Source organism: Gymnoscopelus microlampas (assembly GCF_963454915.1).
Source record: "Gymnoscopelus microlampas genome assembly, chromosome: 10".
NCBI classification, from domain to species: Eukaryota; Metazoa; Chordata; class Actinopteri; order Myctophiformes; family Myctophidae; genus Gymnoscopelus; species Gymnoscopelus microlampas.
This window is the reverse complement of record NC_139947.1, coordinates 20,310,152-20,338,144: the sequence shown is the minus strand read 5'-3', so window position 1 is coordinate 20,338,144 and position 27,993 is coordinate 20,310,152. Positions and strand designations below refer to the sequence as shown.

General features: G+C 41.8%; 1 protein-coding gene across 3 annotated transcripts; it reads right to left on the bottom strand.

Moving 5' to 3' along the window:
- On the bottom strand, positions 1 to 27,231 carry dennd2c (DENN/MADD domain containing 2C). 3 transcript variants are annotated; one of them, XM_084069246.1, is made up of 20 exons: positions 26,689 to 27,231; positions 24,928 to 25,031; positions 21,474 to 22,596; positions 18,766 to 18,893; positions 15,447 to 15,565; positions 14,639 to 14,797; positions 13,408 to 13,483; positions 12,568 to 12,618; positions 11,901 to 12,088; positions 11,469 to 11,578; positions 10,761 to 10,830; positions 9,481 to 9,558; positions 8,870 to 9,010; positions 7,587 to 7,735; positions 6,602 to 6,779; positions 5,779 to 5,820; positions 2,317 to 2,425; positions 1,817 to 2,059; positions 1,639 to 1,725; positions 1 to 984 (listed from the first exon to the last, which is right to left on the bottom strand). In XM_084069246.1, exons 3-20 carry the CDS (start codon positions 22,343 to 22,345, stop codon positions 953 to 955), a joined length of 2,832 nt encoding a protein of 943 aa, XP_083925372.1. In that variant the 5' UTR covers positions 22,346 to 22,596; positions 24,928 to 25,031; positions 26,689 to 27,231; the 3' UTR covers positions 1 to 952. The 3 variants fall into 3 exon arrangements, with proteins under 3 accessions (XP_083925372.1, XP_083925371.1, XP_083925373.1); XM_084069245.1 differs by lacking the exon at positions 24,928 to 25,031; XM_084069247.1 differs by lacking the exon at positions 24,928 to 25,031 and having other exon boundaries at positions 11,901 to 12,085.
- Between the last annotated feature and the right edge of the window lie 762 nt (positions 27,232 to 27,993).

The following is a 27,993-nucleotide window of genomic DNA, read 5'->3' as shown; positions in this document are numbered from 1 at the left end:
AACTATGAAAACATTTATTTAAAACATATGGCAGAGACATGCTTATAAAAATAATAAAAAATACTGTACATTATTTCCACATTGTGCAAAGTGTGAAGCTTTTACAGATCCAGTTGATAGAAAACAACTAAGAAGATGACTAACTTCTGGATGAATACATCAAATGAGCTTTCCCAAAAGTTGTTCTTCAAATTAATCTTGGTCCACGGAAACATTGCATTTATGAGATTTAGCTGTAGTCCAAAGAAAAATACCATCGCAGCATAGAGGATCTCAATATTCTAAACAGAACACATAATAACAGTAAACCTTTTTTTTTTTTTACAGGATGTGCTTAAAATGATGGACGACAAACAAGTAGAACTGAGATGTATTACAAAAACTTCCAATTGCATGGAATATTATAAATTACTTTTGTGTTCCTAAGTACTTTAAAACATCTTCTTAAAAGTGGAGATCATAAACATTAACTGAAAAAGTCAACAGTCGAGCTGGTACTTCCTTCCAGCTAGGAAGTTAGGTTTACATACATTCAAAACAAAACAGAAAAGAAAACATCTATTTGAGTAATACTTTGACCAAACAAATGACTTAATAACACTAGCATGAATAACGGTTAGTTACGACAATATGTGTTCAAGTTAATAACTTTAAGTAGCTGAAATGTTTCCTGTTGACTCATAAAGACAATGGTGTGCAGTCTAAATGTCATCACACGATAGAGATCATATATTTGCTGTTTGTTTCCAATCACAAGTGCACCGAGCATGTTACACGTTCATGGGTGGCCGTGAGATCTGTCACCTGACAAATGAAGCTAGCTGTTAAACCAAACAGCCAGTCGACTGTGCCACTGTCCCCTCCAGTGAGATCACAACACTGCCTTGTGCTATGATCTCCATTACGTTCCAAATGGAAATCATTCTGTTTGACGAGGCTGCTGGAATTTCTCTCACTTAATCTGTAGGAACTTCATCTTGTTTCCTGAAATAGAACACACAATGATTAGTACATGAACACTCCTAGCAGTAAGCAGGTACAGTAATTCCATGCTATGTGTTTGTATAGTTTTCTCGCGTGCATTTTCAATGTATATTGTGATCTTGATGTACTGTATCTGTTGTCTGAAAAATAGACAAAGTTTAAAAAATAAAAAAGAGACATGCTACATTATGTTGTACAATTTAAAAAACATAAGAAATGCCCTGCTACTCTGTCGTCCAATGTAAAAACCATTAACGAAATGGCATGCTACAATATGTCGTCTAATATAAAAACCATAAAGAATTGCCATGCTACACTGTAGCATGACTCCAACAAAAAAAAACATTTAAAAAAATGGCATGCTATACACCATGTCATCCAATAAAAAAAGAAACAATGCTACACCATCTCGTCCAATGTAAAAAACATAAAAAAGACGTGCTACACTATGTCGTCCAATGTAAAAAACATAAAAAATGCTATGCTACAATATGTCATCCATTGTAAAAAAACATTTTAAAAATGCCATGTACACTATAACTATATCATCCAATGTAAAACAAACAATGAAGAAATGCCATGCTACACCATGTCGTCCAATGTAAAAACCATTACAAAAAAATGCCATGGATACTACAGTAAAACATGACTAACCTAGTCCTTTGAGGAATTTGTTCACACTGCTCGGTTCTGGCTCCTGACAGGAATCCAGATATTCTGCAGCTCTCGATTCAAAGAGACCTATGGGGACAGTAAGAACAAGTTTGTGATCAAACTTGACTTGCGCAGCCTGGGATAGATACGTCCAAAATGTTCTCTTTCTATTCTCTACCTTTGCCCGCGCCCTTGCGCAGCTCCTTGTCCTGGATGAATCCAGCGAACATCTGCGTGTCCATGAAAAGCTGCAGGAACTGGCGGACTCCGCGGGAAGGGTGAGACTTGCGGAAGCTGTCGCGCTGAAGCTCCCTGGCTCCGCTGGCCGACTCGGCCATGTGGAGAGGGTAGTGTCCCACGAGCTCGACAAAGAAGCGCACAAAGGCCTCCGATACCAGAGAGCTCAGCTCAGTCTGCTGACCTGTTAACACATTCATTTACTTCAACCTTGGTGTCTTAATTTTAGGCAAAACTTGCAGATCTACACACAATGCGAGCCTGTTGAAGCGCTATTTTCAAAAACGTTTTGAAAAAGAACATTTTAAATAGGGCTTAAGTGATGAAAATATTTATATTTTGGTCAAAAAGGACAAGGTCATAATCAAGGTTGAGACCTTATTTTATGGTGAATCATGCTGCTGCTGCTACTGTATATTACATGTGCAGTATGATACCAACCTCCAGAGCTGTCTCCAACCTCCTGTCTGAGGATGTCATCCTTCTCCTCCAGGACCTGCTGTAATGCTGCCTGGAGTTTATTTGGCAGAATGCAGTCTTCATCACCCAGCTGTCACATATATAAAGAGTTAATATTAAATGCATTTTTTAAAAACTGCTCAACTCCAAGTCATACTTGACCTAGCCTGAAAGAGCGAGCCCTATCGATGGTCTTGAAGGGCGGATCCAAACCCAGGCGGTTGGATTCCAGCGCCGCTTCCTATTGCTTCACCAATCTATGTCCCCACCTCCCCTCCCCCCAAGGCCTGTGCACGGAGCATGCTGACGTCACCAAATTTAGAGCCCCTCTGCACTCTGATTGGTTAGGAGATAACAAGGTCCTAAACCACCGTTCCTGCAAGGTTCTCCCAGGCTTTTTTTCTTTTGTAACAAAACAAGGGAACCAGGAGACCTGGTACTGCCACACCCCTCCCTAGTGGTTGAAATCTGAATGGCCGGGCTTCGCATGACGTGTGTCCCTTCTATGTCCCTTCTATGACGAACGGGGGACAGACTTTTTTGGCTGGGGCCGGGGGACAAAGTGACCATGCCCATGTATGGAGAAAACAGATACAAAGCCTCATGTAAGCCCGACCCCTTGGGTCTGGCAAAAAAGGCATGGGACTGAGTGAAATATTTTCTTGGCATGATCCAGTGGTGTGTTCAGGGCATTAGACTGAATGTTTTACTGACTAGCTCCGGCGTGTCATCGTGTGTGGTGAGGAGATTGCTTACACGTAATCAGTTAAAAAGCATTTATTCATTGAACTATTTATTTATCTCTCTATTTATCTCCTAGAGAATCATACAAACCCTTTTCCCACAACAACAGGCTTATAATTAAGAAAAGCTCATATATCATTGATTACAGGACAATATAGGTTTTCATATTGCAGCTCATTTTCACTTCTATGAGTCAGCATGAAATCTGCCCTTGGTATTGTGCTTTAATCTACAGCAAATAACATAAAAGTTAAACGGTTTAACCCACTGAACTCTGCCCTTTCAGATCTCCACAACTATTCAGGCTCGGTAGCAGTTAAACCTGCAATCTGTAGTGTATTCATGCAATACCACTTGTCAACCAGTAGATGTCCTACCCGACTACAGTATCAGGCCCTTTTCAAGGCAGCCATATTGGCATTAAATAATTGTGTAATGTTACAGTACTTCATAGGTTAGGTGGTACCAATTATACTGATTAAGCCGAGATAGAGAGGACAGAGGAGGCTCCCCAAGGTGCTTGGAGCGAGGATACATCAAATGGATACTTTGTGAAGTTTTTTGTCAGAAAGAGTGACAGAGTGAAATCTTAGATATGAAGTTATTGGATACGGAAGCAGACCGTCTCCTCTGGCTATGGGATGTAAACTATGCTGTCTGGGAGATGGGATCCAAAAGCTGCGCCGAATCGCAGACTTCAAAGTGATGATTTAGAAACGTTTATTCTGCTCGTATTCGAATAATGTAAACATTTTAAAAGTCGATTGATGAATGGCCAGAACTAACGGTATGCTTTACAGAGAGGAATTTGCGTGTGTGAAAGTGTCCCACTTGATTAAACTGGAAGAGAGATACTGAAATGAGCTATACTGTATATCTCTGAAAAACAGTGATCAATGCTGTGGAAACAGTTCATTCATTCAGCAGTTTTTATAGCAGTTGCAAATTTCAGTTAGATACAGATACTATTACTGCTATTGCAGCTTAGTTGTATTTAAACACTGTTCATATCTTGATTTTCACGATTGTTCTTTTTTACTACACAGGTTCCCTCAGCCTTATGCTCCCTCAGCCCTATGTTCCCTCAGCCCTATGTTCCCTCAACCCTAAGCTGAATAACTTCCAAACACATTCACACAACTCCACTAAACAGTGGTTGAGTATAGTCACTTAACACCACACCACGTGTGTCATGGGGCCAGGGGAAAACGGACTAATATCCACCCAAATTCACCAAAACGGGACATGGACATAATGTTCTCACTGATTCTTAAAGGGGGTGTGGTCTATCACAAGAAGTTACATGATTTCAGATCAGATTAATAGAACATCCATCATAACACCACAATATTATTGTGAAAGGTTTGTCATGGGGTACAACTGAATAACTGTTCATGCCAATGTTTTACTTGCGCAGGCGCCACACAACTCGGGAAAAATGCAAGTCAGGAATACATGCCCACCTTGCAATATTCCTCTACCTGATGTAGTCTTTACGCAAGTTGTCTGACATGTTGGAGTCTGAGGCTTATGATTATTATTATATATTTGTTTACCTTTATTTACCCACGGCAGGTATGCTGAGCACGAGTGCTCTTTTTCAGCAACGCTCTGCATCACATTCACACATACACGCACACATTAAAACCTGGGAGCTGCCCAGTAGCACTTCAAACGAACATCCTATTAACAAGCATTAATTAACAGTTAATAATATATAATAATAATAAATATAAGTCCTTATCAGATGCTTATTAATCTTATTTGTTAATAAAAAAAACGTATTTGTTAATTGTTTATAATATTGACTGAATTAACAGTTAATAAGGCACTTATAAGATGTTTATCAACCTTATTTAATAAGGCTCTATAAGTGTTAATAATAGCATTGTAAACACATGTATTGTTATATTATAAGGCCATTAATGAATAGTTAATAAGGCACTTAAGTTAATAATAGCATCGTAAGCATGTTTATTGTTAGATTATTAGACACTTTTTGGGTGCACCCCAGGTGCCAGTTTTTGTGTTGCTTTGTTCAGTATTTAGATATTTGATATTCCTTTTATCAGACACTTAACAAACCCATTGTAACTTCAAACTCCATTTTAACCCTGTTAAATTAATTGAAAACACGTCCTTCGTGGTTCTGGTGACTGATATTGTCATAATGCGTGAGAGGGACATGCTTTCTCCGTATGTTTTTTCATTAGCAGGACAACATCACCAGGACCAAGAACTGGTGTTTTAATTGAGTCTAACATGGTTAAAATGGAGTTACAATGGGTTTATATTATGAAAAAAAGAAAATGAATATCAAATATCTATATTGATATATATATTTTTTTTGTTAGGGATTGAGGGAACATAGGGCTGAGGGAACATAGAGCTGAAGTAGAGGGATACAGGGTTGTCACTTTCAGTCATCTATTAGTTGGCTGCCAAAGGAACAAGCTTCATGTTTGTCTCATGTCGTGATGGTAGAACACATTCTACTCAGCTATAAACCAACGTCCTTGAGCGATATTGCATCACATTGAGTTCTACACTGGTGGATGGAATGTCGTGTTTTTCCGATGCTTGTCACAGAGATATTCTAGGCCAACAACAGACAAGTAGAGACCCATTCCTGTATCATATTGACATAGGGATTCGGAGCCACACCTGTCATTCGTGTTACATAATGATGTGTGTACACACCTGAACGATGAACTTGTCCGCACACAGATCCACTATGAGCACCTGGAGGAAACAAAAGAACCGTTTAATGGCCAAAATACATATCTGCATGCCTTTCTATAATAGATCTAAAACAACTAATAATAAGTCCCTCCAGAAAATGTTTGGCACCACGAATACGGCATTGTCAACCTGGCGTCCCTAATTTGGCCGGTAACCGGAACTGTCGGTACAACAACTTAGTCGGACCCTTTTTTTTTCTGTGGAGCGCTCGGAACAAGCGGCCCGCTTGGTGAGAACAGTCGGCACCAGTGAGACGGAACACTTGGCCCACTTGTTGAGAACAGACTACAGCCCCTTATATAAAGTTGGTGAGAACAGACTACAGCCCCTAGGAACTAGTTAGGCATAAACAAGTTAAAACGACAGAGGCTGAAGCGGACTTGAGCCACAAGAGGCCGAGTGATCTCACCGTGCCGAACGAAGTAGGGACAGAATTGTAAATCATCGCCTCTCCCCCCCTAGTCTCTGTAGCCCTGTGACGGCAAACATGGCCGGTGGTAGGTTCTGGTGGCCAGAAATACCTGGTGGGTCCGACCGTTCCGAGGTCAGCGGATTTGTGGGTCCAACCATTCTGAGGTCGCCGGATTTTACTGGGTCGGACTAGGTTGTTGAACCGACCGTTCTTGTATTCTTTTGGGCACGTCATTATAGGCAAAACATTTTTTAAAATGTCCAAAAATTGCCCGTAACACTTACAAACTGTCAACCTGGCGTCCCTATTTTGGGACAACAATAGTGGTTATTACTGTGCACGGACGGAAACAAGCGTATTTTAACTTACCTCTTCGATGGGCAGTTCCCGCAGCTGTGGCAGGCAGGGCGCCAGCACCCCCATGAGGAAAGGGGTGGGAGAGCAGGTTATGTCCAGCATGCTGGTGGGTAACACAGGTATGAAGGTATGTTGCCAGGTGAAGGGGTAGAGCAACGCCAACACTGCATGACCACAGTGAGACAGAACACTGTGCAGAGGAGGAAAAAAACATGACCACAGTGAGACAGAACACTGTGCAGAGGAGGAAAAAAACATGACCACAGTGAGACAGAACACTGTGCAGAGGAGGAAAAAAACATGACCACAGTGAGACAGAACACTGTGCAGAGGAGGAAAGAAACAAATACAACACTTCATTTTACTTGATCATCTCTCACAAATAGTTATAATAGCTAACTAAAAGAGACTGTTAGGGACTGTTAATTAAAGAAAAAAGGAAATAAATACTAAAACAATTATGTCAAAACGGCACAGATTAAGCCTGATTTATAGTTCATCTTACAATGGTGTCAAGCACCAGACAACATAGCCGATCTAGAATCTCACAACGTATCACATCCGCGATGTGTGTTCACCGCTTTCATATGTTGTTCACCACTTTAATGTTGCAGCTAATGTTTTGTAATAATAATCTAAATGTGCAAATTACAACTGGTAATTGAAGTTTTCAAACAACTGGAGTGGAGCAAAATGTTCAATATTTGCCTCTGCGAGGTAGTGGAGTGGAAGTTTAAAGTATTGTAATGCCAAGAGTTGATTAAATACAGTGGGTTCCTTTGATTTTATTGGAGGGAGGTGTGCGGGAATAGTTTGGGGATAACGTTGATTAGAGAGTTCAAAGGGGGTGGGAAAAAGCGGTGCTGTAATTGCATTTGTTATTTTTGCTTCTTTTGTTTTATTGTATCATTTTATAATTGTGTTTCCTTTGCTTGATGTTTTTGTGTAAAGCACATTGAATTGCCTTGTTGTTGAAATGTGCATGGCCTTGCCTTACCTGAGCTTGTCGGCGATGAAGATGACCCTTCGCTCCAGCAGCAGAGATGCAAACACTTGCAGCAGCCTCCCCACACTCAGACACTGCAGCAGGCTCTCAAAGTCCACGTGCTCCAGTCTGGAGTCCACCGGCCGACACAGAGTCAGCACCTGTAATGATAATTCATTTATTTATATAGCGCTTTTCCAAACAAGGTTACAAAGTGCTTTACAGATAAAAGAGCAGCATAATAATCATACAGGTTAAAACATACATAAAATCAACACATAAAATCAATCTGTAACAAAATTAAACAAAAATAACAGAGAAGAAAGAAAAATGAGGGGGGGAAAGGGTAGCCTTGCGTAGCTAAACTATATCACTGCGTGGATATGAGTCTGGTGCTTCCATGAGGACGTTTTTCTTCCCAAGGTTCGGGATCAAAACAATAGCCCTCGACGCAATTGGTTAGACCTACAACCAACTACCAATTACAGTCTCCCATATTCGCATACTGAGCCCTGATTGGTTCCCCACGTCTCCTGGAACAGGAAATGGATTCTCTATGGAGCGGTGCCAGACCCAAATCGCAGAGTGCACATTTTTTTTGCACTCGCAGATTCGTCTGGTCCCAGGCTAGGGAAAGGGCAAAGCCAGTAGGAAAAGGCCTTAACATAAAAATAGGTTTTTAGAAGTGATTTAAAGGAAGACACTGAATTCGCTAGCCTCAGCTCTACGGGCAGGGCATTCCAAAGCGTGGGTCTCCGCACTGCGTGACGAGGTGAGACGTGTGGACTTTAAGGAGAGCCTTACCCGAGGATCTAAGGCAGCGCCCAGGTTCATAGGGGGCCAGCAAGTCTTTTATGTAGCTGGGGGCCAGTCCCTGGCGGGCTCTAAAAGTTATCTGTAAGATCTTAAAATCTATTCTAAATCTGACAGGTAACCACTGGAGTGCAGCTAGGATGGGTGTAATGTGATCACGTTTCTTAGTGTTGTGACACGCATATCATTGCTGTCGGGGGGGAACCTTACATGTCTAAATCTGTTACTTTTCAGGAAACGATAAGAACCTGCTGTTCCAATGGATCCAATGCTGTCATTATTTAGTCACAAGCTCTTCTTCATACTTTTCATTGGTTTAATATTTATAAAACAAGGATCAAACGAGGCCCTCGTCCTCCCCCTAGACAGCTTTTGTTTTCATCCGTGTCCACATCTCCGTGGATCGTCAAAATAAGGTAAACCGCTGGCAGTGGCGGACGAATGAATTAATACCCTGGCAGTGTTAAGTAAAACAAATTGACCTCATTCCCTGAGCCTGGCAGGAAGCTCTTGACTGTGATGGTGCGTCCGGGGGCGGGGAAGGGGGCCTCCATCACGCTCCGCATGAAGGGGTGCACCAGCGCCGGGGACATCTCCCTACGCCTCTCCACCTCCTCCAAGATCTGCACACATCCACACGCATAGATGGATCATTCATATCGGTTATGACGGAAGGTATAATAAAATGGTTCCATTTTATTATACCTCCGGAACGCATCTGTGTCATTTTTTGATTTCTTTGGCTATTCAAAAATAGCACCGAGTGCCACGCTACAAGCTTGTAAATCTGCAATTTAAAAAAAATCTTGAACATTTTTGGCAAATATTTGAATATATATATATTTTTAAAGCGAACATTTGTAACACAAATCTTTGCTTCTTTGGGTGGTCCTTGACATGAAAAAGTTTGAGCACCACTGATATAGAAACAATCGTTTTTCAGAATACTGTTAGGATTTAGAAGACATTTTGTAGAATCGGCCTCAGGTCGTAATGGGTTAAAAGTAGCTGCCTGTAAAGTGACCATTTTTGGTTAAAAAGTTCTATTTTCAGAGTTCATGCTATCTTGGTCTGTGCTGTCATGTTGCGTTACCTTTGCAAACAGGTTGAAACATCCCAGTCTGCTGACAATACAATGCACTTCAGGAAGCCTCTTGCCCTTCCCGCTGGGCTGGAAGAGACACACACACACACACACACACACACACACACACACACACACACACACACACACACACACACACACACACACACACACACACGTTTGATGGGGACTCATAAAGCGTTGACTCATGAACTACGTCTTAAAAGTAGCCTATAATCAAGACCGGTGGCTCTCGAGCTTTTCTGGATCAGGGCCAACGTGAAAATCTTGAAAGCATTCGCGGCCCACCCATCTGACCACTTAACACGGCGACCGAAGTGGTCATATGGGTGTGGGCCGCGTGCGTTTTCAGAGCATGTTTATTTTAATGATCAATCAATCGGTCGTGTTCCGGCTTGGATCAATGGAACTAACGCAGTGTACTTTACTTTAACCCATTCAATGCGGTAACGCATCTGTGTCATTTTAGATTTTAGCTATAGCCATTCTTTTACACGTTGGCTATTCAAAAATAGCAGATCTACAAGCTCATAGCGCGGCACCGAGTGCCGCGCTATGAGCTTGTAGATCTGCTATTTTTTGGAAAATCATGAAAATGTGTGCAAAACTTTGAATATATATTATTTTACAGCGAACATTTTTCAACTCAAATCTTTGCTTCTGGGGGTCCCTGGAACAAAACATTTTGAGATGGGGGTCCGCGACCAAACTCCTATCGTTTTGGGGGTCCTTGGCATGAAAAAGTTTGAGAACCACTGATATAGAAACGTACGTTTTTCAGAAAACTATTGGGATTTAGAAGACATTTCTAGAATCTAGAAGCCTCAGGTCTTAATGGGTTAAGTTCCTATTTACCGGCGTCACTATGAAAACTCATTTTTCAATGTTTTAAAGGAAATATACCATATTTACAACGCTGATTGGGCTCCTGGAGATTAAAAAACAAAATCATATAAAATGGGGGTCTGTGGCTTAATGCATATAACAGGGAGTTCCTTGAACTACAAAAAAAAGAATTCTCCATCAGAGAGGAAGGGGGATGTGACATTGGAGAAATCATGAAATTCTTCTGGCTCTCTGTCATCAACGCACAAGGTTTTTATGGCCTGTGATTTAAAAGCCCTGGTCCTCTGAGGTGCTGAGTAAGCACTTGGCCGCCATGCCGTCTTCACTCACACACACAAGTGCGCATGCATGTACACACACACACACACACACACACGAAAGGACGGTGACTCACACACGCACAGCTAAACATACACACTCACCAGGATCTTGCGACAGTAACCAAACCACCGGCTGCCGTCCTCTCCGGTTAGAACAAAGGAGAAGGTCTCGCTGCAAAACAGTTGACGACGCAGAGATGAGACAAGCAGTTGATTTGGTTCATTAACCCATTCAATCCAGAAACGCATATACTGTAGGCCTACTGTCATTTTAGATTTTTAGCTATAACCATTTATTTTATACTTTGGGCTATTTCTTAGAAAAATCGTGAACATGTGTGCAAATCTTAGAATATATGTTTTTTAAAGCGAACATTTTCAACTCAAATCTTTGCATCTGGGGGATTCTACAAAAGTCTTCTAAAAAACGTATGGTTCTCAAACTTTTTTCATGTCAAGGACCCCCAAAATGATATGTATTTGGCCGACCCCCATCTAAAAATATGTTGTTCCCGGGACCCCCAGAGGCAAATACAGTATTTGAGTTAAAGATGTTCCCTTGAAAAAGTACATATATTGAAAGATTTGCACAAATGCTCACGATTAAAAAAAAATAGCCAAAATATTAAATATGACTAAAATCTAAAGTGACACAAATGCGTTCCCGGATTGAAGTGGGTTACAAAAAATATACACTGTGGACCAACAGACTGTGCTGTGCTGTGCTGTGCTGTGCTGTGCTGTGCTGTGCTGTGCTGTGCTGTGCTGTGCTGTGCTGTGCTGTGCTGTGCTGTGCTGTGCTGTGCTGACCTTGGTGCGTCTGCTGAGGGCCTCCAGTCCTCGGCATCGGGGAAACAGAACATAGGAATGACCCTCAGCCGATCCTCTGCCTCCCTGGAGTGGCGAGATGCCTTCTCGAACTGGGGAAAGAGATGGGAAACCGGTTAACAAACACCCTGAATATAAAAATAACCGAAGAGACAACAACATAAAAAAAATGGCTTCCAAGTTATTTCTTCAGCTGGCGGAAACACCGCTTTTACTGGATGCCCCTCTCCAGACGTCGACAGTACATATTTGTTTCGTACCGTCAAATGAGATTACATCTAGTTTGGACATGGAATCGTACTCATTATGTACACAGAGGTTCCACTCAGCTAATGTCATTTGACCAAAGCTCATGTCTTCGCTGAGCTGAGGTGGGGGGAGGGGTGGCTGTGGTTGTTAAAAAGTCCATCTTACAAATTTGGGGAATTGCTGTGTGATCTGTGGGGAGTAGGTGTTCCCCGGGGAGCCCTTCCGCAGAGACACCACCACGAACAGCTGGAAGAGCTGCTGCTGTTGGAGCTGGATCAGGTCTCTCTCCAGGGTGCGGTAACCGGGCCGTCGCTTCAGCGTGGACTGGATGTACACCGACCGCCTGGAGCCTGCTGCACAACACGTGGGAACAAAACGGGAAAAGAACTCTCAACCACACGAGCTCTTCCCTACTCTGGAGGGAACATTCAGTAGCTTTGGAACTACGTTGATAAAGCACAAAATCAGCAGGAATCACAGCATCGTAAATGTATTTTGTAATACATATTTCTATTCAAGGCTACCAATGTACGCTATTTTTTAACTATGCTTTATTTCAACTTTGAAATTACACTATATATCAAGTGTGGGGCTGCCAAAACATTTCTCCCATAGAATCCTGGCATAAAGAAGTTTGAGAACCCCTGTCCTTGATCCTCTAGAATTTAGTAAGTAATTTTCAAAGCATTTTACTACCGATTGATCAACCCGGGCACAGGGGAAATATCCTCCATTGGAATTCAATATAAATGTATATCAACAGTGATGTGTAACTTTTGACCTAGATGCAGATTTGATCTCTGCAGAGATACTGTACATGTCATTGTGGTACCTCTTGTGCTGTCCTCGGGGTCGCTCTCCGTCCCGCTGGTCTCCTCGGTCTCTGTTGACAGAGACAGTGAGAGGAGGAAGAGATCAGGGAGGGGCAAACAGATGGAGGGGGGAAATAAAACGGGATGAGACGCCACTATCAGCCGCAGACAACCCGTCTTTGTTCGATAAGCAGGCGCTGGCCCTGTTGCGGCTGGCCTTACACACATCATCAAAAGCTGGGTATTTCCAAAGAGAAGCCCCACTTAATCACATTAACCCTGCCGTCCTAATTTTGGGCAAATTTTCTAAATGTCTCCAAGATTTTCAACATTGTTCAAAAATGTCCCCAAAAAAATATTTTCTATTTTCTATTTTTATATATATTCTTTCCCCAAAAGAAATAGCCAAATTATTTGTCATACGACAACGTAGTACAGTATGGCTTAAGTATGAACATTTTTATTGGACTTAGTTCTAACCGACAGAACACAATGATTACATTTCGGTTATTTTCCCTACTTTTGCACAACACTCTTGTATGAAGTAGAGCATTAATTCACGAAAAATACATAAAATATTCAAATATGGGTTTCTCCCCGAGTTTTCTGCTCAACAGTAACGAAATGTAACGTAACATAACTTACTTGTCTAAAATTGTAGACAAATGTACGCATTTGTGGATCTATTTCTAAGTTGTGAAGTAGGTTTTGCAGACAGTACTATGTAATCGTGGATCACTTCCCGTCATTTTGTGGGCAACATGACATTTGTGACTTCCTTCTTATCGGTTTACATCATTTTGTCCAATGTGTGTGCGTATGTGTGTGTTGAGTAGGTACAGTATGTACACATGTCACACCTCGTACGGAGCCCTGGCTCTTTACTCTCTTCTTCCCTCGCTTGGCGTCAAAGATCATCCGAATCCTGCTGACATACTGGGACACACAACACACATGCATGGATCATAACCTGGTGCCGGTGTCCAAAATGTTTTTAAAAAATAGCGAAAATCTACAAGCTCACAATGCATCAACGTGTTGTGCCCTTGTAGACTGGGCATTTTTGCTGCGATACCATCACACAAATGAAGTATAAAATAGGGCTTAAGTGGTTAATAGTGGCTAAGTACATAATGATATTACGAATGTCAAGCATACTTCATAATTACATTCCCACATTTTTGTTGTTGCTTTTCTTATGGCATCAGAGGAATGCAGTAGAATGGTTGATGCCTGTTACAGGTCATGACACAACAGGTCCTGCACTGCTGCTCACAGCCTAGGAAATTAGTTCACTAAACATGCAGAAACTATGGCGCACACAGGAAGCTGAAACATATCTTGAAAGGAGCACAGGTGCCATTTGAAAGCTATCAAACTAGTCGATTAAATGATAAAATATGTATACATTGATTTTAACAAATTTAAATTAATTCAATTTCTTAATTCTTATTTCATTTTCTTCTTCTTATTTATTTATTTATTCAAATGTTTTAACTACAGCAGCATGAATGGGCCATGAAGTCAAATATTTCCAAAAATAGCAACTTTAATTCTGTTAAAAGCAATTAACCATCCTTGCTAGTATCAATTCTATCTGCATTACACACAGCCTCACAACTCATCATATACAGTACATACAAGCGTACACGCCAGAACTCCTGTGCTGTTCCTTTTCTTTTAACCGTACCTCATCTTGTGCATTCCGTTCTTTCCACACCCTTTCCACGTCCATGGGTTGTGCATCTGAAATCATGCGTTCTCTTCCCGCTCCCCTACGCTCTCTCTAATAGCTATCTATTTCTCGCAGTTTCCGCTCCTTCCTGCACTGCAAGTCACCACCGACTGCAACACATTCCCATTGCTTCACGTCATCTTCTACACAAACTAGAGAGCTTGTAGATCTGCCATTTTCAGCGCGCAACACCCTCACGCAACTAAGTATAGCTAAGGCTTAAATGCTATCTATTAATCTCAGTCTCTTCTCCTTCCTGCTCTACAAGTCAGCGCCGTCACAGTGGTTCACAAACTAGACAGCAGTCCAATTTTGCCAATTAATAGCAAATTCAAAAACATGGGATTATTGCTTACCAGAGGCTGCCTTTGTGTTTTTTGCGTGCTTGTGTGTCTTGGTGTGGCTGCTTTGGAGGCATCTACCAGGGTTGAGGGCCTGGGTGATGTTACCATGTTGGGCTCCTTCCTTTCCACTTTACCAGCATAGTATTGCAACGTCTGGGGCTTTGGTGGGAGCTGTAAGACATTATGTTGCAATAGGATCTTATATGAACATGTGGCACCACTGGACTGAACAGTCTTGCTTGATTTTGCCGACATGGTTGATTTGCACAGACTGTAGCTGTCTGCAAAACCGATAATCTAAAGGGCACATTTAACACCATGCATTTGCTCAAAGCACAACACAAAAAGTTGGACCACCAGTACTAATTCAAAATAAATACATTACTACTACAACTACAACAACAACAACAACAACAACAACAACAACAACAACTACTACTACTACAACTACTACTAAACAGGTTGAGGAACCCTGGTTTGAACTGTCGATTATTTTTGATAATTAATTTAATGTATGCAATTCATTTTAGACCATAAAATAATTGTAAAATAAGATAATAAGTACCAAATAATAGTAAATGCTCATCACATGTTAACTGAATACAACAGACAGCATCAAATTGCGTATACCCAGCAGTCAAAAACATTACTTTCCATTGTATAATATTCAACAAAGAGAAGCATTCACAATTTGGTTAAGTAGACCTCACTAAACCCATTATCCAATTGCAAAGTTGAAATTTGATTGTTTTTCTTTTGAAGGATTCAATGAATCGTTTCACCCCTACATGTAATATCAAGTTATTCTGATCTCCATTACTTTTGGCGCCTGGTGGGGGTTCAGCCTTTGAGAAACTGTCCACGGTTTGGGTCTCCCAATTTGGACACACGTAGGAGAAAACTTGACATCCTCATAGGGGTTCTCTCTGGTCACGTCGCCTAAGGGGAGATGGGTGACAGTCAATAGTAGTTAGACAGAAGAGATCAACAGAAGTAAATACTACTGTACATAGGTTCTCCGTTTTGAAAAAGAAAAGGCAACCACACTGGCTTCCAGTATTTAAGGCAGTGGTCCAGGGAGTTGCCAGCTTGATTTATAGTTAGGAACCAAACGGACCCTTACGGGTCTGTAACTCTGGGAGTGTACAGATGGACGCAATTCCATTTGTACACTCCCAGAGTTATGGGGGTCCTTGGCCTTAACGCAAATCAAACTGGGGGTCCTTGAAATGTTTACGTTTGAGAATCATTGATTTAAGGAGATACACAGTGTTGCAGTACACACTGTCAGAACAGTGAAGGAGCAGATTTTGTATATCTTGACATGGGATAATAATAAATACATAAAACATCATTGTCATATCTTTCAAATGATTCAATACTTGTAAACTGTTTATTTGATTCCTTTCGTTGTTTTTATGGTTGCACAAATATAACCGGATAGAAAACAAGGAACCCGGGTGAATTAAACAATAAACAATATCATGGCTGCAGCAAGAATCAGTCTTGAACTCAAGAGGAAACTCTATACATGATTACTGAAATTAAGAATATGAACATCCTTCATCTCCGTGAGATCAAACTCAAGTGACACCACGTAGGACAGGACTTTGGAGTTTTACGTCATGTCCTTGATGAGAAATTAAACTATTGACTGAATCGTATAATTTAGGGCTTGTTCTATTTTCTTGTTTCTTCTATTTTCGCATTACTAGAGGGCATGTAAACGCATTATTTGAATTATTGCCATAACCTGATTATTCCCAGTTATCGGATTATTGTGTGCATTGTAAACTTCCCTGTCAGTGCCCTTAAAACGCTTAGCTGTAGCAGTAAAACAAGATTTATAAATGGAACTTTTAACAGCAGTGAAGCTGTGTATTCGGCCCCCGTGACTAGAAGCCAATGGTCTTTATGGCTTCCTGTCTTTGTCTGCTTTTAATGAGACCCCTGCTAGCTTCAGAGGTCAGAAAGGGTGACAAGTTGGCATTAGAGCTGGGTGACATGACGCAACCGATTTTAAACCTGGCGTCCCTATTTTGGGCATGTCATTATAGGCAAAAAATCCAAACATTGAAAAAAATAGCAGATTCACATGCATGTGGCAAGCCGCGTTGTGAGCTTTTAGTTATTTTCCTTATTTTGTAAATGGGGCTTTTGAAGTGTTATATTTATCGACAAAGGTCAATATTCAATCTGCCTCCATCACTGACCGTTTTGTCTAAACGTCATTAACTACACACTCTAACAACGTATCACCATGTTTGTTTACACCTTCGTCTACTGAAATCACTCCTTCTTTGCAACACAAGGTAAAGGGGAAGCATTGCAACACAGACAAAAAAGGATTTAGCATTTATTACTTTCCCATAAACGGTAGACAAGACACTGTTGATAAGTCAACACTGAATCCTCCATAACCTAGCCTATCACGTTGGAGGATATGAAATATCGCACAGCTCTTGGCATTCTGTGAATAGTCAGTCAATTCGCAACGCCTCTAAATAAAAATACATTTAAAAACGTGTTGAGGATTAGAGCTGCAACTATCGGTTATTTTCTTATCATTTTTTCTATCCATAACCTTTTTTGAATAATCGCAAAGTACATCAAATAAACACATCAAAATTGTGACGCTTTGTGAGTTTGTAGATCTGCAGTAGTACTTCAGCTATTTTTGACAAATACTAAATACTAAAAGGGTTAGTAAGAATGGGTTGCTTATCTTTTATAATCAGCTAAATCGAGTTAGATTAAAGCTGCACTATGCAACTTTCGTCTTCTACCCCGGATTTGAACCCGGATTCCTGCGCAGACATTTTTACCATTGAGCTAATAAGAGTCTGCCTGCTTGCTCAGGGGATTAATTGAATCTTGACCATCAGGTCAAAATTTGTGTCAGGTCCTGTGTCTAGGTGAGACATGACCTTTGACACAATCTAAATGTCTCAATAGAAGAGCAGGGAGACAAAATACAACCACCCCAAATGTATATATAAGTTATATTGTATTATACTCTACCATACAGATTGGACAAAATTACATTTTATTCATAAAACAAAAAGTTACGTAGTGCCGCTTTAACCCATTCAATCCGGGGGACGCAACTCTGTCATTTTTTGATTTCTTTGGGCTATTCAAAAATAGCAGATGTACAAGCTCATCGCACGGCACCGAGTGCCGTGCGATGAGCTTGTATATCTGCTATTTTTTGAAAAATCGTGGAAAATTTGTGCAAATCTTTAAATATATAAAATATAAAAAAAGCGAACATTCGTAACTCAAATCTTTGCTTCTGGGGGGTCCCTGGAACAAAAATATTTTACAAATGTTTGCTTAAAAATATATATATATTAAAGGAGCTACACCATGAATTTAAAAAATAATAATAATATTTGATATCATATTGTTTATGTCCCTCAAACGTTTTTCAAAAGGTTTGAGCCTAAATCAAGCCTCAGATATACTCATTCCAACTAACTTCTCTCTGGCTTATAAAGCACTTTCACCTGCAATACCACATTGTCCTGTTTGGCACGGGGCGCTATTGAGCCAGTTTGTATGCATGTTATGTCCTGGTTCTGTGTGGAAAAAGTAAAAAAATAAAAAATAAGAAAAAATGAAAAAAAAAATGAAAAAAAAAATTTGATTTTTTTTTTTTGATTTTTTTTTTGTTGGTTAGAACTGAAAAACGGGAGGAATTGTTCCCAGACGTGACGTAGGGTGGGGGAACAAATCTGACGGACTGTTTTCAGACCAATTTACATAAAAAACACAGATAGCCTATGAAAGCCTGCATGCTCGAAGTCGGGTATTTGTTGGAACAGAAGAGAGGTGGGGGAGACCAAAAACACACAAAAATGAAGAAAAAGTTAAAATTCATGGTGTAGACCCTTTAAAAGATTTGCGCAAATTGTCACGATAAACAACTAAACAAAACAGATCTACAAGCTCATAGCGCGGCACTCGGTCCCACGCTATGAGCTTGTATACCAGCTATTTTTTTGAATAGCCCAAAGAAAATCTAAAAAATGTCATAGATTCTTTCCCGGTCTAAAATGGGTTAACTGTCGCAGCCATACTGAGGACTGCCACACTCTCGAGCCCACGGCCGCTGTGACAGAGGAAGTGAAACTCACAGACTATGTCCTCATAAATGCTGTCGTCGGAGAAGGCGTGGTAGAGGCCGGAGGAGCGCCTGTCCTCGCCTCCCAGCATGCCCTGCTGGCTCGTCAGATGCACCGCGTCCTCGTACTCAAAGGACTTCCTGCATTGGACAGAAGGAGGGGAAGAGGCCGGGGACACAATGAGAAACAAGAGGCCTGGCTGTTGTCCTAAAGATAGCCTAGATCAGTGGGTTCTCAACGTGGGGGTCCAGGACCACCGGGGGTGCTCGGGCAATACGGCATCACAATCATTTGAACCACTTTATCCATTTATACGTTGGCTATTCAAAAATAGCGGATCTATACAAGGTCACAGCGCAGCGTCAGTGTGAGCTTGTACATCTGCTATTTTTGAAAATATTTGACAAAACCCAAAACATTTTGAATAATTTTGCATTTTTTAAAACACAAATCTTCTATTCTGGGGGTCCCTGGCACAAAACATTTTCACATGGGGGTCCGCAGCCAAATACTACATCCTTGACATGAAAAGGTTTGAGAACCACTGGCCTAGATCAGGGCTTCACAAACATTTTCAGCTTGAAGCCCAAAAAGGTACATTTGGCGTCTCCCTGAGACCCAAACGTACCAAAATACCATTAAATACCATATTGTAACCATTAAAAAATGGTTACAATAGCCGATCTACAAGCTCACAATGCGTTGCGATGCGACATGTTGTGAGCTGGTAGATTGAAAATGTATGGAAATGTAGTCCTTTAGAAGTTTAGAACATTTCTGAACTTTAAAAAAAAAATCTTTTTTGTAGAATTATTATTATTGAAAATCCTTTGAAAGAATTTAAGAAAAATTGTAAGGAAATATATTTACCCATGACCCATAAAAATGGATCGTGACCCATTGTTTGGGGAACATTGGCCTAGATAGATGCTATTGTTCCCTCTATTGTCTTTGAGGTTTGTCCAAAGAGCCACTCTATTGGCTAGACTTCCATATGTTGATATCCAATCCAATCCAATCCACTTTATTTATAGAGAACATTTAAAACAACAGCGTTGAACCAAAGTGCTGTACACTCAGTAAACTAAATATAAAATACTGTGAGTAAAACAATAAACAATAGACAGGGGGAAAAAACACATGGAATCAGCAACTCTCAGTCTGAATCATGGAGCACTAGTTTGGGTTGGGCTGGGTTATGTTAACCACTTTAACCTGCTGTCCCTAGTTTGGGCATGTCATCATAGGCAAACATTTTCTAATAATTTCAAAAGTAAAAAAAGCTGTGAGCTTGTAGATCAGCTATTGTCGCTGCACAACACCGTCGTGGGACGAAGTATAAATCAGCCTTAAGTGTTGGTTAACCACATGAACCCTAGCATCCCTATTCTGGGGGCGAATATTCAGCAAAATGTGTCGAATGTTCGCAGATATTTTCGGCAAAGATATTTAGTGTAGAGGGAAAAATTAGGGGGCCTAGTATTGACTCCTGCGGTACTCCAGTCAACTATAAAGTATAGAGGGTTTAAGTGGTTAATACACATTCACATTGAGGCTAAACTCAGAACTTAAAAGAAGCAATAACCGGTACTGATACATGCGGTCCGGATGTGTGGTTGTACATCAGTGGTTTTCAAACGGTGTGCCGTGAGACACGTCTAGTTGTCTAGGTGTGCCTTGGGATTAGTACTGCATTAATATACATCTATACAAAAGTTATTAATATTTTTTTAATTTACAACGGTATATCAATACTTTGTGTTGCCCATTTCCCAACACAGAGGCAAATCATCCTATATCTACAAGCTCACAATACATTGCATCCCAAGAAAAGAAAACATGTTGATGGCAATGATACCAGCAGAGAGTGGAAATGGCCACAAAGCAGGGAACTGTACTGCTGGAAGATGAGTCACCAAATCAGAGTCATCTGTGTATGAGTGACTTAATGCCCATTTCCCTAAGCCTTGATGGTATCAGTGGCTGATTGAGTGTGTCTGTGTACATGGGACGAAACGACCAAAAGTGACCCCGGTATCCTTGGCTGCTCCACAACTAGGCCATGTCCAGACAATGGAGTGTGATGCTGCCACAGATCATGTGACACCGCTCCTGGAATCCGGCCAGCAGCCAGACTCGGACAGCACTGTCCCTCACAGAGCTCTCGACCACCCCCCCTCCCACCCACCCTTTTAAACCAAACAGGAGCAGGATAGGCCCCAGGGACCCTGGGGCAGACCAAGGACCAGATGGGGGGATTATATCTCCACGCTGGCCTTGGAACACCTTGGGATCCCCCAGGATGAAGTGGCTAATGTTGCCCTGGAAAGGGAAGTCTGGAACTCATGGCTGGAACTGTTGGCCCTGCGACCCGACTCCGGATAAGCGGTTGAAGTCAAGATAGATGAATAGAGTAGGATAGAGGAGATCTTTTGGTGTGTGTGTGTGTGTGTGTGTGTGTGTGTGTGTGTGTGTGTGTGTGTGTGTGTGTGTGTGTGTGTGTGTGTGTGTGTGTGTGTGTGTGTGTGTGTGTGTGTGTGTGTGTGTGTGTGTGTGTGTGTGTGTGTGTGTGTGTAAAAACACATAATCCAGTTCAAAATTACTGTGAGAGTCCCCCCCCCACTAGGAAATGTTATAGTCATGTTTCCTTAATAACAACCGATATGAAAATGCCCTACTACTTTTACCATACAGTACTTTACCAAAGCGTCATCGCTCACCTGTTCTTTTTGTGTCTCGAGAGGCCGTTGGTCTTGCCAGCAGGACATGGAGGCGGTGGGAAGCTAGGTGGCTGAGCTATTCCACCTCGCTTAGGCCTGAATCTGCGGTCCCACTGCGCCAAACATTGCGTCCTGTCGCCAGCTCCCCGATACTGGAAAGTTCGTTGTGGTTTGCGTGGAGGAGGCTGAAGTTCTCCAGAGGAATCTCTAGCTTTATCCCATAATAATTTGTCCCCCTCCAGTCTCCGCCAGAAACCCCTAGAGGTGTAGAAATTCCCCGAAGGCATGTTGTCCTCTTGGTCATCCGCTAATGGAGGTAGGAGCTTCGAAACTACCTCGTCATCCAAGACGCAGCCAACCTTTGGCTCGCCGTTGGTTATAATGATTTGTTTCACAGAACAGTCAGAAGCGTCTGTGTCCACTTTAGGAGAGGACTGTGAATGTGCTACGAGTGGCTTTATTTGTGGAACTGTGGTTGCGATTTCGTTGGGACAGTTCTGTGGCGGCTCAGACTTTCTGACAGGTCCAGTTCGAGCTTCCCGGAAATCTAAACCTAGGCTCTTTGCTTTAGAGAGGACAGCTTTGCCTTGGGGTTCCCTTCCTGAGGCATCAGCGCAGAGTCCGTCCCCCAGCCCGTCCCCCAGCCCGTCCCCCGATACAGTTCGCGATAGGACCGGAGTGTGTGCTTTGACATCGCCGTCCTGGCTGCAGCGGCCCTCCCACTGGGAGATCTTCTGCCTGATGTTCATGCCCTTGTCGTGAGCATGGGGCTTTGCTGTGGGAGGGGCCTGCCAGGCCAAAGTGGTCCGTACCTGCAGGCCACTGACCCCTCTCCCCCCTCGCCTCACCTGCTCAGGCCCCAGAGCCAGCATGTTGAGAGGGGGCTAGCAGCAAGCTCACCCTCACTTCTCCATTGCTGCACGCATGGCGATAGTCCTTTAAAAAAAAAAGAAGCTGTACAGAAACACCGTTGACCCAGTGTGTCTGTCTGCTATCATTTATTCCAGAACAGAGAGGTATGGTAAGTACCATAGGGTTTCAACTTTGAAGAGTTTTTTTTTTTACGTGCAGCTTGTTGTTCTAACACATGTAGATCTTCCCCTCGTCTCCGTTCACAAGGAACCTGAAAAGCAGACAAGACACAAAAATTACTCATCGATCACTCACTGCACTTCAAAACAAGTCAAGACAGCATGCTGGTGGGGGCCAACGGCATTACACTGCGATCTAGGAGGAAGATTACTCTTACAAGTGCACTTGAGGCCTTGTATAGGATGTGCATGGACCCACAGTGGACACCAGGAAGGATGGACTCCTGTCAAGGTCATGAGCCAAAAATAAATCCAAGCGGCCGTGCGGCAAGAGCCAAGAAGTCGCTTTTGCATTGAGCGGTGACATGCGACCGTGTCTGTCTGTCTGTCTGGACTCTGGATCTGACCACAACCTCCTCTAACCCATGAGAAACAGGCCTCCCTGTAACTACTTCTCAGAAGCCACGCAGCTGGCCAATTATGCAACGATGCCAATGATAAAATAAAATAAAACATTTAATCAAATTTAGTCTTCTCTCAAAAGATGTCTTTCAGGCAATTTGTTACAGTGGCTTAAAATGGGGTTTAGAGGCAGCAAAGCAGATGCATATTGAACACACACTTAGAAAGAGACAGGCAGTGACAAACACATGGGGCCACAATGGAGGTTTCGGGTAAATAAAACACGACAACCACACCTACCTACACAAGAGGATCAAAGCTATTTAAAAGCACACTGCAGATTCCCTCTGACTGAAGCTAGTATGTAGTCTATGTACTTGAATTATTAGGGTATGTAAATATGAAGATATTGCAAACCAAGCTGGTTTCCATCTCTCTTAACGTTATCAGAGGCAGCCCGTCGTGCACAGATTTTCAAAGTAGGGGAGCAGCAAAGGGGAGCAATTTTAAAGTAGTGGGACATGAAAAATAAATAAACAAATGTCATACTACTATATTTATCATACTATTCAAATTTAACCTGGTATCCCTATTTTAGACATTTCTGTCACGCTTTCAAAACTTTTACAATTTCAAAAATTGTAAAAGTTGAAAAATAGTGAAAATAAATTTATGAAAATAGTATAAAAAGAAGATATAAAAGATCACAATGCGTCACATTGCAAAACGCATTGCATTTTAGCCAGAAGGGTATACATGCCTATTTTGGGGTTCCTTCGCACGGAAGACTTTGGGAACCACTGCATTTCAATGAAATGCTGCAGCGTCATCTACTGTGACTCACGTCCCCTACCTCAGCACCGATGTGGTTACCGTGTGCGCTTGTTATGGCAGCAACTTGCACGCTGGAACGCAACCCAACCACTTGGACACGTTGCACATTACATCCAAAGCTGTAAGCATTTACTGTACTAGAGAAGGGGAGACGGGGTAAAATTCCACGGCAGCAGCTCATGATCATAATAATTCTATGCGCCGCATTCCAGCAGGGCGGTCGCACAGGGAGGAGGGAAAGCTGCTGCCCAATACATTTTACCAGAGACAGTCGGTCAGTCAGGCCTGCGAATGATGTCTTTGTTTGGTCTGACTGACCTAAATCTAATGTATGCCCGCTGGAATGTCACTCAATGACTGACAGGCCCCATCCCACAATGAAAATGCCACTACTACAACTCTCTCTCTGACCCACTTGCATTATTTGTCTGTGTGTGAGTGTGTTCGGTATGTTACACAGGAAAGCCTGACTTGCGTTTCCTGAGATACAGGAAGAGGGATCGGCGGACAGTCCATAATTATGGTGTGGGGAGATTTGCACCCAGTTACTTACAACCGCTGATTTTTGAGCTATGTTTAGGTCAGCGCATATCCCAACCCTTTTGACCAAATCAAACGTTTCCTCTGAAGTAACTCTACAAATACTTCTGGCAACTTTCAAAACTGAGGCCAAGATTCACAACACAAACATGAAACCATCCATTCTTTCCCATGGCTTGCAGCTGCTAGTGGATTTTGACACACTTTAACATAGTCCCAATGCAGCACCCACCGCTCAACAGGGAGGCTCTAATAGTCCATTCCCAACATTTTTCCTGCAGTGACCCACCTGTGGAAGTAATTTTGACCCAGGACTCACCAAATGTTGTCTGCATAAAGGAATACATTCTCATTGCTTGGCTCCAAATGTTGTCAAACAATACTCACTGAAAAGGTACATATATCTGTGCAATTTGTTTCTCTAGATAAAAGAGAATCTAATCATGTGGATCTCGGGATCTACATGGGAACGAGGTGGCTCCAATGTGGATCTCGGACTTCATGTGGCCATTAATCATTATGACATGACATGATCTTTTCTAAGACACGTGACTCCAAATTTGGGCAACGTTTGAGCACGATCCAATCCTCATTGACTTCCATTAGAAAATGATGAATGTCACGTGAATAAAAATGGGTGGACTTACTTTTTTGCCCTACTGACATCATGCACAAGAACTGACGCGCTGATCGGTCCAGCAGTTTTCGAGGTGAGCTCTGGACACAAACCCTCTCATAGACGGCTAGCCTCCTGCAGAGCCACGCAGTACAAAGAGTTTATATTATGGCCAACCTGTAACTGTAACCCACCTGGCCCCCTGCTGAGAGCGACCCACTCATGGGTCGTGACCCACAGTCTGAAGACCACTGTTCTACAACACTAGATGATGACTCATAACCTGAAGGCGGGCCGTAATGGGGTAGTAATTTAAGCAAGTACGTAAGTAGTAAAAGTTGTGAACTGGGGGACAGACACCCTCTGGGCTTTTTAGTAAAACTGACTCATTCAGGTACGAACCAGACACACAAAGCTATGAATCCCCAGTACCTTGTCATCACCTGGCAGCTAAATTAAACCTAATTGCACCTTCAAAACAGCCACAAAACGCCCTCCTGGAGAAATGCTGCGTGATGAAACTTGCCCCTGAAGGTGGGGTGCTGGAAGAGTGTGGTTTACCATAAACAGTGACGGTTAATGCCATAATGAAACTAAACTTTCAGGTTTAATTAACTGCCCGCATGAAAGGAAACTTGTGCCATTACACAGTAAACTTGCTACAGAATGTGTCATAATGTGAGACACCTGAAACAGATACTGTATGACACAAGTGTCTAGAATTCTGCTGGGTAGCTGACAGGTTCACAGAAGGGTGTGATGTTCTTATCATGTGTAACTCTGAGACTTGAAATGAACTGTGCATTCCATGAGCAGTAGGTGTGAGTAAAAGGCTGCAGGAGCACAAATTCATATCAGGACCCAGTGCAACAACCTCCTTCCTGGGCTGAAACGTACACGTAATAATAAAGTGCTAACTGAATTGAATCTACTGTACATCGCTGTATGTTTTTAATGTGGCAGACAACAGCACTGCCATCTGACAGACAGACAGATCATGAATTTAGGCTTCAGCACTGATTGGTTTTCGACTCAAATCAGCTGATTATTGAACAGTTAAAAAGAGCCTTATAAGTGCTTAATAACAACAGACTTTCACACTCATATGGTAGTAGTAGCCTACTACTGTAGACGAACATTTGAAAAATGGGATAATTAAATCACTAAAGTAGTAATAAGGAGCCGAATCTATTCAAGCAACAATCTGGAACCTTATTTTAACCTGAATGGTAAAGTATAGAACTACTGTAGCACATCTGAAGTCAGTGGCTGGAGGTGGCTCCCTACTGTTCCATTAAGAAATCTAGACCCTGGTGTCGGGTAGGACACTTTAGTTGACAAGTAGTACTACCTTGAGCTCATAAGCCCAATGACCCTGGCCAGATATTTTTACTTTACTGGAGTATTTTTCGTTATACATTGCAGCCTTTTGAAAATAGCAGATCTACAAGCTCACAATGTGTTGAGAGCTTGAAGATCTGCTATTTTCAAAAGATTATATTTTATACATTTGAAAACTTGTGAAATGGGACATTGTGCATATAATGAGTACTCTCTACTTTTGGTACTTTACGTACATTTGCCAATACTTTTGTACTTTTACTCAAGTAACAGGCCTTAATACTTGTAACAGAGTATATCTACATTGTGGTATTTCTACTTTTACTTAAGTCAAATATCCGAGTACTTCTGCCACCACTGGTGTGTGTGTGTGTGTGTGTGTGTGTGTGTGTGTGTGTGTGTGTGTGTGTGTGTGTGTGTGTGTGTGTGTGTGTGTGTGTGTGTGTGTTACCTCTGTGGGTGTTGAGAGATGATGAACATATATGTACTTAAATATTGTCCACTGATCGCAGCTCTGATTCTAACGGTTATTATTCAACAATTCACAACAAACGGTTTGAACCAGAGGAACAAAGTTCATCTTCTTCTTCCTCCTTCTGCTGCTGCTGCTGCTCCCCGAGGCTCATCATTATCACTATGATGATGAAAAACACACACAAACAACCGTTTCATTCCGCCGTGTCTAACAGCTTCTCTCTTATTATTCCATCTTCACTCCATCGCTCTCTTTCTTCTTGCTTCTCTCAGTCGGCCGAGGTGGGAGGAAATATTGGCATTAGCTGGAGGCTAAAAAGCGCTAGCGCAGCTGTGGCTTAAATTACAAAGAACTACACTTAAAGTGTACTGTAAAAAGTCATGGAGATGGAGTGATAATAGATAATGTACTCCTTTTGAAGGAAAACCCGCGTTCCAAAATGTTGTATTCCTTCCAGGAAGTGTACAAAGGTTTAAGGTACTCCAGCAGCCAGACAGACAGTCCTGTGTGTGTGAGAGAGTTTGGTTTGGTTGGGAAATCTTCCACATTGATCCAAGAGTGACGTCACCACCATCGCCATCATCATCGTCATCTTCTTCATCATCAACAGCTGTCACCGCTGGGCTGGCAGAGAGCCAGCCCAGTGATGGAAGAAGTCTTCACATGCTTTACTTAAGTAAAAGTGTCAAGAAGTCCCGGAATTCAAAATTTTACTTGAGTAAAAGTACAAAAGTATTGGTAGATTGTCTCATTTCACAGGTTCAAAATGTATACAAAATATTTTGAAAATAGCCGATCTACAAGCTCGATCTGCTATTTTCAAATGGCCAAAATATATTTAGGGCTGAAGTGGTTAGTGTGTTTTGTAATAATAATCATATGATTATAGTGGAGTAAAAGTACAATATTTTCCTCTGAGATGTAGTGGGGTAGAAGTAAAAGTATTGAAAATTGTAAATACTGGAGAAAGTGAAAAATACCTAAAAATTGTACTTAAGTACAGTTTACAGACACCATCCGTTCATTTAACTATGAGAGCAAAACAAATTGACCCTATTTGTACAATCTTGTAGTTACAGACCTGTACATTTCCTAACTATATCAGTCATTTACGCGGAAACCCCCTGGAACCCCCCCAAAGAGTGACGTCACCACTATCATCTTCTTCTTCTTCATCACCATCATCATCATCATCATCATCATAATCATCATCAACAGCTGTCACTACTGGCAGAGAGCCAGCAGTGACAGAGACCAGTAGATGGCCACTGTTAGGGCAGT

Excerpts from the sequence above, each read along its gene's own strand:
- dennd2c (XM_084069246.1), bottom strand. The coding sequence starts at position 22,345 with ATGCTGGCTCTGGGGCCTGAGCAGGTGAGGCGAGGGGGGAGAGGGGTC. Across the intron at positions 9,011-9,480 it reads GTTTCAACCTGTTTGCAAAG|ATCTTGGAGGAGGTGGAGAG; the intron begins GTAACGCAACAT and ends GGATGTGTGCAG. Across the intron at positions 1,726-1,816 it reads GCGCAAGGGCGCGGGCAAAG|GTCTCTTTGAATCGAGAGCT; the intron begins GTAGAGAATAGA and ends CTGTCCCCATAG.